The 21,436-nt window shown below is 42.4% G+C and overlaps 2 protein-coding genes across 5 annotated transcripts in view; one reads left to right on the top strand and one right to left on the bottom strand.

The window, feature by feature from the left end:
* LOC141060803 (protein CASC3-like) overlaps positions 1-7,072 on the top strand; it is a 40,689-nt gene extending 33,617 nt beyond the window's left edge. The window contains exons 4-7 of the mRNA XM_073557158.1: positions 3,985-4,019; positions 5,131-5,286; positions 6,651-6,823; positions 6,924-7,072. Coding sequence (XP_073413259.1) covers positions 3,985-4,019; positions 5,131-5,286; positions 6,651-6,823; positions 6,924-7,059 — 500 coding nt within the window. The 3' untranslated portion in view covers positions 7,060-7,072. The remainder of the gene's footprint in view (positions 1-3,984; positions 4,020-5,130; positions 5,287-6,650; positions 6,824-6,923) is intronic.
* An 8,537-nt stretch (positions 7,073-15,609) lies between these two features.
* Positions 15,610-21,436, bottom strand: part of LPAR2 (lysophosphatidic acid receptor 2) — a 101,043-nt gene continuing 95,216 nt past the window's right edge. For all 4 annotated transcript variants that reach the window (XM_073557156.1, XM_073557154.1, XM_073557155.1 and 1 more), the window contains exon 3: positions 15,610-20,791. In XM_073557156.1, coding sequence (XP_073413257.1) covers positions 20,493-20,791 — 299 coding nt within the window. In that variant the 3' untranslated portion in view covers positions 15,610-20,492. The remainder of the gene's footprint in view (positions 20,792-21,436) is intronic.

Below are 21,436 nucleotides of genomic sequence, written 5' to 3'. Positions count from 1 at the left end.
TCTGGCACAGGTTGTCTAGAATCTGTGCATGGTACAATGAAATCTCAAGACTATCAAGGGATTCTAGAGAGAAATGTGCTGCCCAGTGTCAGAAAACTTGATCTCAGTCGCAGGTCATGGGTCTTGCAACAGGATAATGACCCAAAACACACAGCTAAAGCACCCAAGAATAACTAAGAGGAAAACATTGGACTATTCTGAAGTGGCTTTCTATGAGCCCTGGCCTAAATCCTATTGAGCATCTTTGGAAAGAGCTGAAATATGCCATCAGGAAAAGGCAACCTTCAAACACGAGACAACTGGAGCAGTTTGTTCTTGAGAAGTGGGCCAAAATACCTGTCGAGAGTTGCAGAAGTCTCATTGACAGTTACAGGAATCGTTTAATTTCAGTGATTGCCACAAAAGGTTGGAGAACAAAATATTAAGTTAAGTGTACCATCATTTCTGTCCAGGCCTATTTCATGAGTTTTATTTTTTTTTAAATTCTGTGGAAGCATGGCTGAAAAGCAATGTTTGATTTTCATTTGTTCGTTTTTATAGATTTTTGATTTATTATTACTTTTGTCAGATTCAAGTTATTTCTGTCACCATTGTGGGTTTTTCTGTCATTACAACAATTTTGACCACGTGTGTATATTGAAGAGAAATGGTGACAGGATGCAGCCTTTTCTAACGCCTCGCTCTACTTTGAACCATGTCATGTTCCATTTGAACTGTTGCTTCTTGGTCGATGAAAAGTTTCCTAATGAGGCAGGCTGATTAGATGGTTTGGCACACTCATATCCTTCGTGGTATTCTAAAGTTTCTGGTGATCAACACAGTTGAAAGCTTTTCTGTAGTTGATGAAGCAAAAATAGATCTCCTTGTTGTATTCTTTGGCCTTTTCCATTACGCATCTAATGCTAGCAATTGCATCTATTGTTCCTCTGCCTTTTCTGAATCCTGCTTGTTTCTTTTGTATCTCTTTGTCAAAGTAAAGTTGTAGCTATCTTTGTAGGATCTTCAGTAGTATTTTGATAGCTTGAGGTATAAGCACAATAGTCCGATAGTTTGCCCAGTCAGTAGGCATCTCCCTTCTTCAGGATAGGAATAACCACCTCTCATGTCCAGTCTTTGGGCCATTTACCAGTTGCCATATCTGTTGACACAGGCATGTATTGATCAACTGTTGCTTCAGAAGACTTTATTAGCTCAATAGGAATATTGTCACATCCAGGTGCTTTGTTCTTTGACAGAAGCTTTATAATAGCAAGGACTTTGTCTTTCAAGATGTTTGGTTTGCTATCATTTCCAGTCTCAGTTTCTTCCCATATCACTGAGTTGTTCTTGTAGAGGTGCCCTGTGTACTCTTTCCATCTTCCCTTGATCTGTTCAACTGTTTAACTCTTGGTTGAAACTTTCATCATATTGGCAAATATGACATGGTCATAAGTATTCACACCCTTTGCTCAGACACTCATATTTAAGTCACATGCTGTCCATTTCCTTGTGATCCTCTTTGAGATGGTTCTACTCCTTTATTGGAGTCCAGCTGTGTTTAATTAAACTGATAGGACTTGATTTGTAAAGACGCACACCTGTCTATATAAAGGTACTGTCACACTTAGCGATGCACCAGCGATCCCGACCAGCGATATGACGCGGTCAGGATCGCTGGTGCATCGCTAAGTGGTCGCTAGTGAGCTGCCACACAGGCAGATCTCACCAGCGACATAGCAGGGGTCGGGGGTCGCTACTTACCTGTCAGATGAGGCGATCCTGACTTCCTCCCGCCCGTGTCCACGCGTCGCTCGTCGGCGCCACAGGAAGCTGACGACGAGAAATGGCCCAGGACGTTCTCGCGCGATCTGTGATAATCAGCGGGGAAGCCGGTCGGAGGTAAGTATCACACATAGCGATATCGCTAGCAATATCGCTATAACATCACAAAAACCAGTGACGTTATAGCGATATTGCTAGCGATATTGCTTAGTGTGACAGGCCCTTAAGACCTCACAGCTCACAGTGCATGCCAGACCAAATGAGAATCATGAGGTCAAAGGACTGGCCAAGGAGCTCAGAGACAGAATTGTGGCAAGGCACAGATCTGGCCAAGGTTACAAAAGAATTTCTACAGTACTCAAGGTTCCTAAGAACACAGTGGTCTCCATAATCCTTAAATGGAAGAAGTTTAAGACAACCAGAAGTCTTCCTAGACTTGGCCGTCCTGACAAACTGAGCAATCATGGGAGACAAGTATTGGTGAGAGAGGTAAAGAAGAACCCCAGGATCACTGTGGCTGAGCTCCAAAGATGCAATAGGGAGATGGGAGAAAGTTCCACAAAGTCAAGTATCATTGCAGCCCTCCACCAGTCAGGCCTTTATGGCAGAGTGGTCCAACAGAAGCCTCTCCTCAGTGCAAAGATATATGAAAATCCGCATAGAGTTTGCTAAAAAAACACATGAAGGACTCCCAGTCTATGAGAAATAAGATTCTCTGGTCTGATGATATGAAGATAGAACTTTTTGGTGATAATTCTAAGCGGTATGTGTGGAGAAAACCAGGCACTGCTCATCACCTTCCCAATACAATCCCAACAATGAAGCATGGTGGTGGTAGCATCATGCTATGGGATGCTTTTCAGCTGCAGGGATTGGACAACTGGTTGCAATTGAAGCAAACATGAATGCGGCCAAGTACAGAGAAATCCTGGATGAAAACCTCTTCCAGAGTGCTCTGGACCTCAGACTTAGCTGAAGGTTCACCTTCCAACAAGACAATGACCCTAAGCACACAGCTAAAATAACAAAGGAGTGGCTTCAGAACAACTCTGTGACCATTCTTGACTGGCCCAGCCAGAGCCCTGACCTAAACCCAATTGAGCATTCACCATCCAACATGATGGAACTGGAGAGGATCTGCAAGGAAGAATGGCAGAGGATCCCCAAATCCAGGTGTGAAAAACTTGTTGCATCATTCCCAAGAAGACTCATGGCTGTACTAGCTCAAAAAGGTGCCTCTACTCAATACTGAGCAAAGGGTCTGAATACTTATGACCATGTGATATTTCAGTTTTTCTTTTTTAATAAATTTGCAAACATTTCTACTTTCCGTACCCACTGTACATTAGAAAAAGGAAAGTATCACAAAGTGCTTTTAGTGCATATAGTGCAAATAGATATACTTGCTGCAAATAAATTAAATTAAATATAGGTAAAATACCTTATAAGGGTAGTTCGCAGCATGTCATATGTATCAGCAGAACAATTTCACTAAAGGTGAGCACATATAATGGATATAAAAACCTGAAACAATCCAAAAGGAAAAAAGGTGTCTCAAGGTGCTAACGGTGCATAAAGTGCAAAAAATATACTTGCTGTAGTTAGACTGAATATAGGTAAAATACCTTATAATGATGTCTCATAGTGAGAGTGATTAACAGCATGTTACATAAATTATAGCAGCACAGTATCACTGAAGGTAAACACACATAGTGGGGGTAGTAGCCTAATGCAAATAGAGTAAATAAGACTAGTATAGACAACCTGAGGATGCAGCAATGGTCCCCGACGCGCATTTCGTGTTGGCTTCTTTCTGGGGGATTCCTGGTGGCCATCAATTTAGGCCACTTTTTTGGTTTTATAAACAATTATAGTTTGTCACCTGTCCATAGGACAGTATCTGTCACCTTATGGAATGGTGGGGGTGCGACCACTAAGACTGCTACTATGCTGATCCCAGGGATAGAGCTCTGAAATGCCTTGTTGGAATTAAGTATTGGCCATACGATTGCAGCCATCGCTCCTTTCTAATGAGGCATTTTAGAGCCAAATTCTCAGGATTGTGGTTGTTCCTGTAGTTGGAAACCCAATGATCTGCAAGATAGATCCGTGATAACTTTCAGCGTATTATTCTGAATTTGGAACTCGATCACCCCACTGTTGTAGTGGATACTCTTTTACCTTTGTATTTTAATTTTTTTTTTGTGTCTTTTTGTCTTACAGCTGCGCCATACTATAAAACCAAAGAGGAATTTGCTGTGAGTACTGGAACTTGGATCATTATTTTTACTGTCTCACCTGCCCACCAGTATAGGTGCCCCACCAAAATATTTTACCTATAGAAATGGGGTATTTCTAATGGGGTTTTCCATCCTATAGTAGGGGCACCCTACAACCTATCTGAATGATCAAATTTTAAGGACTTGGAAAATCTAATCTTATCTGACACGTCTCGCAATGATGAGCTGATGTCCTGCTGCTGTGCAGTGCACCCAGAATCAACTGGTCTCCATATGTCCCTTTAAACCAAGAGACAGGTTTTCCATAGATGGATGCTGTTTAAAACAGATCTCTTCTCTGCCTTATATGAGGGTGGCCCTAGTATGGGATTCTCCTCTATTACATTTATGTGCCGTGAGAGGACATTCGAATAAAGATGTCTAAAGCATGCTTCCAAAAATGTACGAAAAAGAGAAACTCAAACAATTGCAACTGGATGGATCTGACGAGTTACCTTGCCAGCTACACGGTCATAAAACGAGTGCACGTGTTTTCTTGGTGAGTTGTTAACATGTACATACTGGTCAGGTTATATGTAAGAGTTGGGAAATTACATTTATGCCCTTAGCAAAGAAATTGAGAAACTGATGTAACGCTTAAGCCTCCACATTCCCATGTTGTCTCCGAGACAGAGAAGTGTGGAATTCATGTCCTTTTTGTTTAGGACATCCATGTTGGTCTAAAGTTTAAAGACACCAACCCCATTAACATTAGATGGCTGTTAGCCGAAAAATCGACCGGAGCATCATTCTACTAACAACCATCTTGGCTGCCTCTCCAATACTCAGGAGCTTTCGGTCAGCCGAGTGCTCCTGCATTCTTTATGAAGAAGCCACCCAAAGACATTTCTCCAAGAAAAAAAAAGCGATCAGCCATTCAAAATCGAACATGACCATTTAGTATCTCCCCCAACATCAGTTGGGCTCCCACCACTGTACCTAATGATTAATGGACTTTTTGAAAACTGCAATTAAGAACTTTCTGGAGGGTCACTTTATAAATGAAAAATCATGATTCTTGATGTCCCAAGTTGGAAGTCTGTGGAGAGATATGTGGTAGGCCATTAATTATTCATCTTGTTCTACCTAGGAGGGCTGTTATGTTCATTACATAAATAATGATTCCATGAAAATGCTCATGAAAGTAGAATACAATTCCAAGGAAGCCCCATCCATGGAAGAGCAAAACTACAGAACAGTCCAGGGAACAACTATAATGGAACTACACCAGATTGGAGATGGACAGGTAAAACATACAGTGGGGACAAGATCATAGACCTGCACAAAGCTGGAATGGGCTACAAAACCATAAGTAAGACGCTGGGTGTGAAAGAGACAACTGTTGGTGCAATAGTAAGAAAATGGAAGAACTACAAAATGACTGTCAATCGACATCGGTCTGGGGCACCATACAAAATCTCACCTCGTGGGTTATCCTTGATCATGAGGAAGGTGAGGGATCAACCTCAAGCTACACGAGGAGAACTTGTTAATGATCTCAAGGCAGCTGGGACTACAGTCACCAAGAAAACCATTGGTAAAACCATTCCAGCTTTATGCAGGTTTATGATCCTGTCCCTGACATCCTTAGAAAGCTCTTTGGTCTTGCCCATGTTGTAGAGGTTAGAGTCTGACTGATTAATTGAGTCTGTGGACAGGAGTCTTTTATAAAGGTGACTATGTAAGACAGCTGTCTTTAATACAGGTAACGAGCTGATTAAGAGCGTCTAACTGGTCTGTAGGAGCCAGAACGCTTAATAATTGGTAGAGGATCAAATACGTATTACTTCAAAATGCAAATAAATTTGTATAATTTATACAATGTGATTTTCTGGATTTTATTTTTAATATTCTATCTCTCAATGTTAAAATTAACCGACCCTTACAATTATAGACTGTTCATGTCTTTGTCAGTGGGTAAACTTACAAAATCACCAAGGGATCAAATACTTATTCCCCCATTGTAAGTGATACAAATCTGTATTAATCTGCTCAATAATACAGTATGGTCCTTATAGCTGAGCGATTCATGGGAAAGATAGTCTATGCATTTCTACCCATTCTTAATGTGCCACTTTATTTTTTTTCATTACCATTGAGCCTGAATTACCATTCTGGCAAGAGAAAGGATTCCAGTCCCAGTTGACCTAAATCCCCATTGTTAAGGTCGATGTGACGTGCCGCTGACCCATCTTCTCTATGAGCCTCGTAACATTAGCTCAAGGTTCACACAGAACTCCTCTGCTACTAGTGATTTGCTTCAGGCCTTTTTCTTACCAACGTAAAGCAAGTTTGACACCAGTTGACATTTCCTCGTGGTGGCACCTCATTCTCACTTTGGCTTCCATGATGTCTACATTGATAAAGACTTGCATGATCAGGGTGCAACTCGCCCATAAATCATCATCGATCCCAGTGACTGTCTAGAGCTGAACAGTTTGGGTCAAAAAGTGTTGGGAACTCTCGTCTGCACCACTATCTGCCTGTACTTTTAGATGGTAGTTTGACTGAGAGCGTTGAGTTCATTATTCACCATCAATACTTAGGTAACGTTCCTCCTAATCTGACCTCCTTCCTATGTTCTTGTTAGTATCCATATTCCTTTTAAAGGAGATCCCCGTGCAAAAAAAGAAGAAGAGGAAGAAGAAACAACCCAGGAGAAAGAAACAGCAACAAGTGGCTGACGATCAAGACCGTAATAATCCAGCTTGCGTTCCTTGGAACAAAGATTACTTTTCTCACTTTTATCATGACCTCCGATGGACAAATGACACGATACCCAGGTGAGAACACGAGGATAAGATCATACGGCACTTATTAGCAGAACCAACTATGAGCGAGGCCAGGAAATCAACCATAAGATCAAAACATATCTTTTTACAGGAGTGAAAAACATCATATCGAGGTCCAGGGGAGGTGGAAGCACGATAAATTTTGCCTAAAAGATCAAGCCCCTAAGTCTGCAGAAGAGCTGATTGCCACTTATGGGTTTGACATTCGAGCTCGCAAAAATCCATGAGTAAAGTGTCCAAGTTCAGAACAAAGGTAATTTTGCCGGTCTGTGAGAAAACCTCAGGTTTCTTTTTTAAATGTCCAGGGCTCTTCGTAGCAGGTGATCAATTTTTTAATTATCCAAAGCAAGATAGGGATGAGTTTATGGCGCGGCTTATCTTCAAAAAAATAGAAGCGCAGAGGTAAAATCCAAGCTTGCATGTTCTGGAATCGCCTGCTCTACCACATAGACATCAAATGGGCTCCGCTAACAATGATCCTCTTGTCTTTGGGCTGATGGCACTGTAACTTGCTCACAGCCGGTATAATTATGTGCATGCCATTATGTGCCCCTGTTTCACCTCATGGGAATATTTTCTTATGCTAAAGCCAACAGAACAAAGGGAATCTGTCAGTATGATTTTGCTACAGAATCTGAGAGCAGCATGCTGTAGGGGCAGCGACCCTGATTCCAGTGATGTGTCACTTGCTAAACTACTTGGTGTAGTTTTGATAGAATATCTGTAGTTTTCTCTGTTGTAGATCTAGCAGTGTTCGGAATGCTGAGCTGCATATAACTCCGCCCACACCACTGATTGGCTGCTTACTGTGTTGGGGTGGGGTTACACAGATTAGCCTGACTGGCCTGCACGTGAGACCTAGTCCTCCAGTGACAGTCTCCTTTTCATGAAACACTGATTGTATTGAAACTACAGAACACAGCCCAGTAAATGTCACATCCCTGGACTCAAGCCTTCTGCCGCTACATCACATCGCTCTCAGATTAAATATCAAAAACCCGCTGACAGATTCCCTTTAAGGATGTAGCTATTTTGAACACGCCCTTCAAACCACCCCCCGAAATAAGTAAATATGAAATACATGCATTGATATCCGCAGGAACAGTTACTTCTGAAATTTGCACATAACTTTTTATACATTAGTACAATTTGGGGTGAAAAAATCATATCTGGGGTCGGTCATTATATATAAACAATGGGAGCAAAACAGAAAGAGAAACGATGTAATCTCTGATCCCGGATTTCACAACAGGGTGTAGTAAGGACAGTAAATGTGGGGGGGGGTTCCAAAAAATAATGGCCTATATGGTTGTGCCTGTACCTTTCACCAGAGCCAAAGTGTTATTGTCTGATGTGCGCCGTTGTGGGTGAAAATGTCTGTGGTGTGGGCGTCTCGTTGCCGAGATCTCAATCTGAGCTTGCGCCGCCCCCGGTGGCCATTTTCCCAGAGGCCACTGCATCGCAATAATTGATATGCGGGTGGCTCCAGGCTTTCACAAAATGCCGGTGGAGCCCCCCTGCACCATAGAGCACCGCAGTCATTTTCACCCGCAGCAACGCACATCGGAACACCCACTCATCTCGGCCTGCAGTAACGCGCCACTCTTGCCTCCTCCAGCAGTGACCCTGGGACCCTGCCCCACTGCGGCCGGTAAGGTATATCCGCATTATAAGACTCACCCCCATTTTCCCCCCAAATTTGGGGGAAAAAGTGCGTCTTATAATACGAAAAATACAGTATATGGATATTCATCACATGTGATCATACATATGTAGCTAAATGTAATAGCAGAGTACATGAAACAATGCAGTAGATATCCGTAATGGAATGGAAGTTCCACGTATAATGGTTTGTAATCTGGGATCATCATAGGCACAGAAAGCAATACAGACAGTAAAGCCAGGATAGCATATTTACCCAAGGGAAGATCAAAGAAGAATAATTAAAATTTAGATTTCTAGGAGCAGAGCAGTAACAATGCAGTGACATGACAAGAAACTACATAATTTATCATATGCTAACTAGTTGCAAGTCAAATTTATGTATGAGATATCCAAGATGATTGTCTATAAAATGATGGTAGTGTAGCACCCCTGAGGGTTCAGTCGCCACAGAGGTACTGCACCTCATCCAGAGGTGTGGTATCCCACTACCCAGGTAAGGCGTAGGCACCTGGCAGTATTCTACACCTGCACCCAACACACGCCCTAGAGCAGCAGGGCACCCTGGATAACCCCTGCTTGGGTCATAAAGGGTGTTGGGAGGTGGGTGGAGCTAGGAGGTTCAGAGCAGGAGAAGAGTGTTCAGTTAGTCAGTCATGAGGAGAAAGTGAAACTAAGCAGACCTGTGTGGAGCAGCTGCCTGTCAGAAGGAGCTGCAGGGAAGGAAACAGATAGAAGAAAGCTCCTTGAAGAGTGAAGGGGTCCTAGGGGCACGGATAAGTGACCGTACTTTCGGTGGGGCCCAATCCGTAAGCGGAGGGACCAGGTTGCATGGGGTCGCTGGCACCCTAGCCTAGTGGAGTGAACACAGGACTCAACTAGGAAGCCGGAGGTAGAGGCACCTTTAGGTACCTTAGCCACAAGCCACAGTTAGCTTCGCCAGAAAGGCAGCCATAAAGGGAGCAAGGGAACACAGAGAGGACGTTACCTGACAAGGTCCGCGGCTGCTGTCCTAGGACACTGACTGTGAGGTGTTGGGCAGGAGAGGCAAGAAACAAACACAGTGAGACGGCCAGGAAAGGAACACACTGAAGGGAGTTCTGGAAAGGTGTTCTCCATCTGCCTGGAAGTTTGCTGGATCCCTCACTTGGAGGACGCAGCATCAAGTGGGCATCTGTTTACACAAGAACTGTGAGTAAAGCTTTGGAACTGCATTCAGCTGTGTTCTCTGAATTCTTTCTGCAACACCTCAGCACTGCTACATCTCTTGCCTAAAACATCATCACCATCTCCCTCGACATCTTTCATCTGCCCTGGGACTTAGCTCTGCCTATGGAGAGCTATTCCAACTCTGCTGCATCACACCATCAGTCCCAGAGGATCTGCACTGCAGCGCTGGTCGCCTCTGATCAGATACCACAGGTGGCATCACGAACACTTTATTACAAACTCTCATTCCCCTGTAAATATTCCCCTTTTATTGGACTCCCAGGGCCACGGACCGGGTCACCGCCGCTGTGACACATCCCTTTAAGAACCGGCCCGGTACCGAGTATCCCCTCTGCCCTGGCGGGCGCTCCAGTAGTCTCACGTCCAAAGCAGTAGTGGATGGTGAGATATGGAGCCTGAAAGTCAGAAGATCAAAGCATTGTTACCCTTTTGCTCATCTGTGTATATTAGAAAAGTTATTAGATTATAAAATTAAATAAAAATAAAAGAAGAATGAAATTAACTTAGTTTCAGACAGCTCCTTTAATGGGAAAAAGGCAGGTGATCGAACTTTTGTTTTTAAAAAGTTTATTTTTTTTTAATGTTTTTACTCCATTTAGGAGACTTGAGCCTATGATTGATTGATCACTTATACCATATACTGAAATACAAAAGTAAAGCAGTATAAAGTAAAATCGCAGTACTCCTGCAGGGCTCAGAGCTTCGTTGGAGGACCAAGATGGCAGGTACAGCGGCCTATAGCGATAGGCACGCAGATGCCATCCATGTAGCCCAGCCGGTATCTGTCTGGTATGGTGCGGGCTCCGCTGACCCGAAATTATATGGGATGTACTGTTATGTTCTAGCTCTAGAACTGGGTAATCAACCACTGAAACCAGTGTAGCGACACCTAAGAGTCGACCTAATGTTCTTTAGTATCTTCCCTGATGAGCTCCACTACCCGCATGCAGTATATTTGCAGTAGACCTTTCCTCTTAGTGGCACCTCGTTAGCTTCATTAACGAAGACCTTGAGAAATGCTTTCTGATGATGGTGTAAATAGCCCAAGGTCATCATCTGTATTAGCGATGGCATCCAGAAGAAGCTGGAGAGGACAACTGGCTCCAGGATGACTTCACAATATACGGTAGTTTGTCCTTATTTGCATATTATTTAAATCTTTGATTCTCGGAGTTCCAGGTTTACACTCCTAATTATCAATTTAGATCTGGCACTTTTAATATTTGAGACTCTTAAAGATTAAAGGTTTTTTGTCACGAAATATCACTTAATCATGGCATAATGAATCTATAATCTTGGTATAAGTCACGGTTTTCAATGTCTCCATTTGTAGTTACAGGAGAGTGCACCGATGGTTCTTATTTTTATTTATTATGCTTTGCTTATATAGCGCTATCATATTCCGCAGCGCTGTACAGACATTATCATCACTGTCCCCATTGGGGCTCATAATGTACATTCCTTATCAGTATCTCTTTAGAGTGTGGGGGGAAACCGGAGGAAACCCACGCAAACCAGGGGAGAACATAACAAACTCCTTGCAGATGTTGTCCTTGGTGGGATTTGATCTCAGGACCCCAGTGCTGCAATGCTAACCACTGAGCCACAGTGCTGCCACATGTATCTTCCCTCCTGTCAGTGAAGGTCAGCGATCCAGGATGAGGGTAGTAAAAACTGTCACCCAAATATCAACAGACAATCCCTGCATGTGTTGAGGCTGTCAAACAGCTGCGAGACATGCCGCCGCGGGGACTCGAATATATTCGAGCACGCCAAAGACACTCAGTTAGTACATGAGCATGCTCAGATATCACCTTATCCAAGCACGTTCGCCCATCACTAGATACTATAGCTGGAACCAGAGGTGTTTTGGGAGCAATGTATTGTCCAAAGTTTTTCAAGGATTTTTTTTCTTACTCATCTCAACAGTATTAAAATAAAAACAGGCAAGAATAATGGAATCGCAGTCATGGAATCGGTATAAAGTAGGCCGATTCCGACTCCTAAAATAGATAATAAATTGGGTACAGTACAACAATAGATTGTGTGCTGTAAATTTTTTCATAAGAATTTGGGAAAGTTATGAAATGTCCTATAAATGTCTGTTCTGTTCCTGATCTAAGGATCTCGGCTTTTAGTTAAGATGAATCTGTGCTGCACTTTATGTACATGCTGAGTAGTGACCGGTGCTTTGGAGTCGTAGATGAGATGAATCTGTGCTGCACTTTATGTACATGCTGAGTAGTGACCAGTGCTGTGGAGTCGTAGATGAGATGAATCTGTGCTGCACTTTATACACATGCTCAGTAGTGATCAGTGCTGTGGAGTCGTAGATGAGATGAATCTGTGCTGTACTTTATGTACATGCTCAGTAGTGACCAGTGCTGTGGCGTTGTAGTTAAGATGAATCTGTGCTTCACTTTATGTACATGCTGAGTAGTGACCAGTTCTGTGGGGTCATAGATGAGATGAATCTGTGCTGCACTTTATGCTCATGCTCAGTAGTGACCAGTGCTGTGGAGTCATAGATGAGATGAATCTGTGCTGCAGTTTATGTACATGCTCAGTAGTGACCAGTGCTGTGGAGTCATAGATGAGATGAATCTGTGCTGCACTTTATGCTCATGCTCAGTAGTGCCAGTGCTGTGGAGTCGTAGATGAGATGAATCTGTTCTGCACTTTATGTACATGCTCAGTAGTGACCAGTGCTGTAGACTCGTAGATGAGATGAATCTGTGCTGCTCTTTATGCACATGCTCTGTAGTGACCAGTGCTGTGGAGTCGTAGATGAGATGAATCTGTGCTGCACTTTATGTACATGCTCAGTAGTGACCAGTGCTGTGGGGTCGTAGTGGAGATGAATCTGTGCTGCACTTTATGCACATGCTCAGTAGTGACCAGTGCTGTGGGGTCATAGATGAGATGAATCTGTGCTGCACTTTATGTACATGCTCAGTAGTGATCAGTGCTGTGGAGTCATAGATGAGATGAATCTGTGCTGTGCTCTATGTACATGCTCAGTAGTGACCAGTGCTGTGGAGTCGTAGATGAGATGAATCTATGCTGCCCTTTATGTACATGCTCAGTAGTGACCAGTGCTGTGGAGTCATAGATGAGATGAATCTGTGCTGTACTTTATGTACATGCTCAGTAGTGACCAGTGCTGTGGAGTCATAGATGAGATGAATCTGTGCTGCACTTTATGCTCATGCTCAGTAGTGCCAGTGCTGTGGAGTCGTAGATGAGATGAATCTGTTCTGCACTTTATGTACATGCTCAGTAGTGACCAGTGCTGTAGACTCGTAGATGAGATGAATCTGTGCTGCTCTTTATGCACATGCTCTGTAGTGACCAGTGCTGTGGAGTCGTAGATGAGATGAATCTGTGCTGCACTTTATGTACATGCTCAGTAGAGACCAGTGCTGTGGGGTCGTAGTGGAGATGAATCTGTGCTGCACTTTATGCACATGCTCAGTAGTGACCAGTGCTGTGGTGTCATAGATGAGATGAATCTGTGCTGCACTTTATGTACATGCTCAGTAGTGATCAGTGCTGTGGAGACATAGATGAGATGAATCTGTGCTGTGCTCTATGTACATGCTCAGTAGTGACCAGTGCTGTGGAGTCGTAGATGAGATGAATCTATGCTGCCCTTTATGTACATGCTCAGTAGTGACCAGTGCTGTGGAGTCATAGATGAGATGAATCTGTGCTGCACTTTATGTACATGCTCAGCAGTGACCAGTGCTGTGGAGTCGTAGATGAGGTGAATCTGCTGCACTTTATGTACATGCTCAGTAGTGACCAGTGCTGTGGAGTCATAGATGAGATGAATCTATGCTGCCCTTTATGTACATGCTCAGTAGTGACCAGTGCTGTAGGGTCATAGATGAGATGAATCTGTGCTGCACTTTATGTACATGCTCAGCAGTGACCAGTGCTGTGGAGTCGTAGATGAGGTGAATCTGCTGCACTTTATGTACATGCTCAGTAGTGACCAGGGCTGTGGAGTCGTAGATGAGATGAATCTGTGCTGCACTTTATGTACATGCTCAGTAGTGACCAGTGCTGTGGAGTCATAGATGAGATGAATCTGTGCTGCACTTTATGTACATGCTCAGTAGTGACCAGGGCTGTGGAGTCGTAGATGAGATGAATCTGTGCTGCACTTTATGTACATGCTCAGTAGTGACCAGTGCTGTGGAGTCATAGATGAGATGAATCTGTGCTGCACTTTATGTACATGCTCAGTAGTGACCAGTGCTGTGGAGTCGTAGATGAGATGAATCTATGCTGCCCTTTATGTACATGCTCAGTAGTGACCAGTGCTGTAGGGTCATAGATGAGATGAATCTGTGCTGCACTTTATGTACATGCTCAGCAGTGACCAGTGCTGTGGAGTCGTAGATGAGGTGAATCTGCTGCACTTTATGTACATGCTCAGTAGTGACCAGTGCTGTGGAGTCGTAGATGAGATGAATCTGTGCTGCACTTTATGTACATGCTCAGTAGTGACCAGTGCTGTAGGGTCATAGATGAGATGAATCTGTGCTGCACTTTATGTACATGCTCAGTAGTGACCAGTGCAGTGGAGTCAGAGATCAGATGAATCTGTGCTGCACTTTATGTACATGCTCAGTAGTGACCGGTTCTGTGGAGTCGTAGATGAGATGAATCTGTGCTGCACTTTATGTACATGCCCAGTAGTGACCAGTGCTGTGGAGTCTGAGATGAGATGAATCTGTGCTGCACTTTATGTCCATGCTCAGTAGTGACCAGTGCTGTGGAGTCTGAGATGAGTTGAATCTGTGCTGCAATTTATGTACATGCTCAGTAGTGATCAGTGCTGTGGAGTCTGAGATGAGATGAATCTGTGCTGCACTTTATGTCCATGCTCAGTAGTGATCAGTGCTGTGGAGTCTGAGATGAGATGAATCTGTGCTGCACTTTATGTACATGCTCAGAGGTGATCAGTGCTGTGGAGTCTGAGATGAGATGAATCTGTGCTGCAATTTATGTACATGCTCAGTAGTGACCAGTGCTGTGGGGTCTGAGATGAGATGAATCTGTGCTGCACTTTATGTCCATGCTCAGTAGTGACCAGTGCTGTGGAGTCGTAGATGAGATGAATCTGTGCTGCACTTTATGTCCATGCTCAGTAGTGACCAGTGCTGTGGGGTCTGAGATGAGATGAATCTGTGCTGCACTTTATGTCCATGCTCAGTAGTGATCAGTGCTGTGGAGTCTGAGATGAGATTAATCTGTGCTGCACTTTATGTCCATGCTCAGTAGTGACCAGTGCTGTGGAGTCGTAGATGAGATGAATCTGTGCTGCACTTTATGTCCATGCTCAGTAGTGACCAGTGCTGTGGGGTCTGAGATGAGATGAATCTGTGCTGCACTTTATGTCCATGCTCAGTAGTGATCAGTGCTGTGGAGTCTGAGATGAGATTAATCTGTGCTGCACTTTATGTACATGCTCAGTAGTGACCAGTGCTGTGGAGTCATAGATGAGATGAATCTGTGCTGCACTTTATGTACATGCTCAGTAGTGACCAGTGCTGTGGAGCTGTAGATGAGATGAATCTGTGCTGCACTTTATGCACATGCTCAGTAGTGACCAGTGCTGTGGAGTCGTAGATGAGATGAATCTGTGCTGTACTTTATGCACATGCTCAGTAGTGACCAGGGCTGTGGAGTCGGAGTTGAAAGTTAGAAAAATTGAGGAGTCGGAGTCAATGATTTGGCTTACTGACTCCACAGCCCTGAAATAATGACCAAAATATGTATGTGTGTGTACTTGACTTTTTTTTTTTATACATATGTGTGTATATACAATATTGTGCAAAAGATTTAGGCAGATATGGAAAAAAAATGCTGCAAAATAAGAATGACTTCTAAATAGAAGCGTTAATAGTTTATTTTTTATCAATGAACAAAATGCATAGCTAAAAATCATATCAAATCTATGAACTGCTCCAATATTTACGGCCACTATTGCTTTCCCCATCCCACACTGATAGTTCTGCTTCATGTCACTTGTCTTATTTACTGCACTTTTCAGTCCTGTTGTGTTTTATATATGTGATTCTTCAGATTTTGTATTAGTCAATGCCTGATGAGGAGTCCTGAGTAGTCTGGAAAGCTTGCAATTTGTTACCATCCTTTCAGTTAGCCATTAAAAGCTATCAACCTCTGAGGACTCTCAAATTGTAATATTTTTCTATCAATATTGGTGTGACTGCCCTTGCTTTACCTTCAAGGCAGCATAAATTCTTCTGAGTACACTTGCAGGGATTTTTAAGGATTATAGTCGGGTGTATGAGTAAGTAATTACACCAAATAGGTAATAATGGTCATCAATTTTATGTGTAGGCTGAAATAGAGTCATTAACTAAAAAAAAAACTAATAGCTGTGTAGGAAGCTTAAAACTGAGTGAAGACCATCCAAACTCTGCTACAAAGGTAAAGATGGTTGTAGAAGGCAGTTTCATATCACAGGTCATGCACAACAACAAGAAACCAGGTAGTTAAACTGCAACAGCAAGGTCCCTCCCAGGCAAAGATTTCAAAGCAGACTCCGGTTTCAACATTTGCTCTTCAAGCTCTTTTGAAGAAGCTTCAAGAAATGGGCAACATTGTGGATGCAGTTGTCAGCTAAGGAAACTTAGTGCAGCAGATGAAAGACACATCTTGCTTATTTCCCTTCTAAATCGGAAGATGTCCAGCAGTGCCATCAACTCAAGATCTGGCAGCAACCAGTGAGAAACTGTTACACTCATCTACTATTTCAGAAAAGTCTGTCCAGAAGTTGTCTTCATAGATGAATAACAGCAAAAATACATCCGACATGGAAACAAGGACAAGCGACGCAACTATGCACAAAAACATAAGAACTGGGGTGCAGAAAAATTGCAGGAGGCGCTATCGACTGAGGAGTCAAAATTTAAAACTTGTGGCTGTAACAGAAGGCAGTTTGATTACACAAGGGCTGGAGTGCAGTACAATAATGAGCTGCTGCAGGCAACAGTGAAGAATGGTGGAGAGTCCTTGCCAGTTTGGGGCAAACCAGGATTAAGAGTGTCCTCAATGCTTAGAAAGACAGGCAGATACTTATCCATCAATTAATACCATCAAGATGGTGTCTAATTGGCTCAAATTTCTCCTGCTGCAGAACAATGACACCAAACTTACAGGCAATGTCATTAAGCATAAAGAGGAACAAGGAGTCCTTGAAGTGATGATACGGCCCCACAGAGCCCTGATCTCGACATTGAGTCTGTGAGGGATTAAATGAAGAGACGGAATGATTTACACAAGTGACATCAACAGATGATCTATGGTTGGTTCTTCCAAGATGTTTGGAACAACCTCCCTGCCAAGTTCCTTCAAAACTTTTGTGCAAGCACAAGTTTACCTAGAAGAATTGAGGCTGTTTTGAAGGTAATGGGTGGTCACAGCAAATATCGATGTGAATTAGATTGCTCTTCACTCACTATGCACTTTAATTGCTAAAAACAAACTATTAACATGTCTATCTCTGAAATCATTCTTATTTTTTCCACATCTGTCTAAAACTTTTGCACAATAGTGTATCTATGACAGACTAACACAACATAACAACGGTAAAACCGTTTTTTATTGTAGCAAACATGACGGCATTAAAAATACAGGCCATTCAGGCATATGGAGGAAAGCTAAACGGCTAGGGGGCACATGAGACGTGGATACCAATGTCACATTTTACTAGTTTTTATGGATGAGAACTATATATTTTTTTAAGCCTAAGTCTAGCGCAAGGCCTTATTATTGTGTTATGGTTGGTGTAAAACTTGGCTATGCAACCTCAATGCTTCTCTTTGGGAGAGAAAGTTGTGAGTTATAATCACAAATTCAAGACAAGCAAAACCTACAATTTTAACGTGACTGTTGCGCAGCTGAAAACAAAAATCAATAAGGACGCCAAGGAAGCAATTCTATATTTTTTTTTTTTACTAGTTGCATAAATATTTCTCAAAGGGGACATTAAATAAAAACACCATACAAGCAGATGTAGCAATAAAAAAAACATACATAAAGATAAAATATTGGTTTACAGTGGTACGTGAAAGTTTGTGAACCCCTCCAGAACTTTAAATATTTCTAAATAAATTTGACCTACAACAATATCAGATTGTCACATAAGTCAGAAAAATAGGGAACCAAATCAAATAAACGAGTCCAATCTATTAGAATTTGACCTTTAGAATTAGCAGATAATTTAAAGGTGAATTTAGTTTCTGGTGTTTTCTTTCAAGGGGATGACAATCAGGTATTAGTGGATGACCTGTTTCATTTAAACAACCGGGACTTTATCAGATCTGATCTTTGCAATGAGTTTGTGCCTGTGTACAATATAATATATAACAAAGGATATTTCTGTGGACGTCAGAAGAATTGTTGATTCTCATCAGGCTGGAAAAGGTCACAAAAAGCACCCATCACTAAAGAGTTTGGACTCCACCAATCCACAGTCAGAAAGATTGTGTACAAATGGAGGAAATTCAAGAGCAATATTACTCTCATTAGGACAAAGATCACTATAAGAGCAAAGGATGTAAAAGTCTACGAGGTTACAAAGGAACTCAAGATAACTTCTAAACAACTAAAGGCTTCTCTCACATTAGCCAATGTTAATGTTCATGACTCCACCATTAGTAGGACATAGATGAACAAAGGTGAACATGACAGGATTGCAAGGAGAAAGCTACTTGCTAAAGATCACCAGAACAAGCCACAAAGTTATTGGAACAAAGGTTCTGTGGACAGATGAAACCAAAATAGAGCTTTTTGGTTTAAATGAGAAGCGTTAGTTTGAGAAAGAAAAACACTGCATTACAAGAAAAAAGCCTTATCTGTGAAACATGGTTGTGGTAGTATCACAGTTTGGGCCTGTTTTGCTGCATCTGGGTCAGGATGGCTGTCACCTTTGATAGAGCAATTCTGAATAATAACCACAAATTCTAAACGAAAATGTCAGGATATACGTCCATAAGCTCAACAGAATGTGGGTCATGCAGCAAGACAACGACCCAAAGCATGCAAATATTTTAAAAAAGAATGGTTAAAGAATAATGTCTACGTTTTAAAATGGCCAAGTCAAAATCCTGACCTTTAATCATAGAAAATTTGTGGACAGGCCTGTCAGTGAGAGAAACACACTACCCCCCCCCCCAACATAACAAAGGTGTGAAGCTCAGAGGAGGAATAGTCTAAAATTCCACCAAGCCGATGTGCAGGACTAATCAACAATTACTGAAAATGCTTAGATGCAATTATTGCTGCACATGGGGATCACATCAGATAGTGAAAGCACTACATATTATTAAGTATTTTTCCTCATTAAAAATTACAAAGTCTAATATTTTTGACTCATTCATTTTTTTCTTCTCTAATTGTAGGACTTGTGTGAAGATCTGATGTAGTTTTAGGTCAAATTTATACCGAAATCTGTTAAATTCTGATGGTTTCACAAACTTTCAAGCACCACTGTATGAATATCTGTTTCTACACATATATATTTTTTTTTAAAATACCAAACAAAATCAGCGCCACTCTTCTCCATTGACTTAGTGTGAAATTGTGACATAGCTCTATCCACTTCCATTTTCAGATACCAGGCACAATGCCATACAACAATTCTGGCGCTCTTTCTGTGTGTGTGTAGGGGATGGAGGGAATCTCATCGCAGATGACCCATTTAACTTGGATATGCTGCTTATACTCTCAGCCATCTAAACGTACAGTTCCCTCCTGACCACTTCTCTTCATAGTGTCTACAGTACTTACAGTTTACTCATCCTACTCTGATGTTCTCCTATACTTAAACAAGTCCTCAATGTTTGATAAGTTGAGTTCAACCTCCGATACAACCACTGATTAACACAGAAGATCATCTATACAATCGTCTGTGTCCGGTTCTGCCACTTGTTCCATTTACTTGAATGGGACTGATCATTATTAGCACAGCTGTGCGTTCATTGTGCTAATCGATAGGGATCGCGAAGATCCTCAGAGAACCACTCAAACAAGAGAGTCTACAAGTCATAAAGTCCTGCTGGTAATGCAGTTTGTGCTTTAAAACAACTGGAATGATATATAAAAATAAAATAAAGATAAAATAAAAAATGAACCAAATATAATTTTATGCAACCATACAAATGAGCACCAAAACATAAAGGGGTACAGACCACCCAGATCAATTCCATTAGGGTGCAGAAACCTAAGGGGTTTGAATATTACGTTTTCTGCAGGCTTCATTTCCATCCAGCTGACTCCCCAAAAATACTGTCCCTCAAACACTTGCTTACAATCTCTCCCTCACACATAAAGTAGTTCATATGAAATCATCTTCTTTCAAGACTCTCTGTCCTTAATGCTTTGTAGGCATCGTCTGCATGTTCTACGCCTTGAAGCCAACTCAACTTTCGAAGACATCGGTAAATAATCTCATGCATTTTATGGTACTTGATATATTTACTCAATTGCTCAGGTTAAGAAGTCAGAAACTGAACCCATCATAAAATAAGTCAAGGAGCATTGTACTCTTCTTAAATTGAGCAGAGCAGTCCTTACGATCTTCTCAGGTTAATATCAATTTTTTCAACATGAGACAGGCGATCATTCGCACTACTAATAATGCTGCCCATAGTACCAAATGGGCAAATTTTCTATTATATGCAGTCTTGGATCCGGTAAAGAGTAAATTCAGAGCATACATCAAAGTGGTTTATAGTGTGGAGTCCCGAACTGGATGTCCATTGTCGGCCAATATTCTCCTCTCGGTATTTGTCGACCGGACAGAAGGTGAATATTTGGACCCTCGATTACAGAAGAAGCAAAGGATCTGCTTAAAAGTTGCTCTCATCTCATTGTCTCTGTAGGAGTACACAATGGGATTGATGACGGAGTTGATCTCGGCAAGGAGGAGGAAGTACTTCTCAACGGCCAGGACATCGCAGGATTGGCACCCTAAACCATCCAGAAGAAGAACGATTTGGCCCGGAGTCCAGCAGATAATAAAGGCACCTAGAAGAAATTGTGAAAACATGGGCATCAGAATGTGAGATAGCAACAGCACTGCAAATAATATACACATTGTAATCTGGTTCATAATGTAACAGTCTCTTTATACAGGGACATTGTCACAGGGCAGTAGGAGGGAAACAGGAGATGTGGAACCTGGGCCCCTGAACTGTCCATCAGGCTAAGGAGGTACTCTGACTTTCCTTAATTTGGGGGTGCACTTGATGGTAGTGAGGCCCAAGTCCCCGACCTGTCCCTATCTCCTGTTTAGCCCTGAGCTAAACCCACAACCCCCTACCCAGGAGGTCAGACAGGGAATAAAGTGAACTGCACCAAATAACACGCAAGGAAAAATAAAACAGACACCACAGGGTTAAAGCAACTAAAAACCCAAACTTAGCTTTATCTGCTGCCAATGCTCCAAGCCGCTGAGAAAGGCACCCGAACAGCATCCAGCAGCAACTCCACTGCTCCAGATAAGCTGAACCCCCTCTCCACCAGGTAGGTCCAGTCTTCACCAAGGTTGGTTAGCAAATGACCAGTATTACCAACAGGGAGCAGCAGCAGCTGATGACCTTTTATAGGAAGGAGGGGGAGGTCACCACCTGCTGACTAATTAAACATATAGTAACACCAAGGGCCACCGGG

This window comes from Dendrobates tinctorius, unplaced genomic scaffold (genome assembly GCF_039654945.1).
Source record: "Dendrobates tinctorius isolate UK_male_01 unplaced genomic scaffold, ASM3965494v1 ptg000245l, whole genome shotgun sequence".
Classification (NCBI taxonomy): Eukaryota; Metazoa; Chordata; class Amphibia; order Anura; family Dendrobatidae; genus Dendrobates; species Dendrobates tinctorius.
This window is presented reverse-complemented; position numbering and strand designations above follow the sequence as displayed.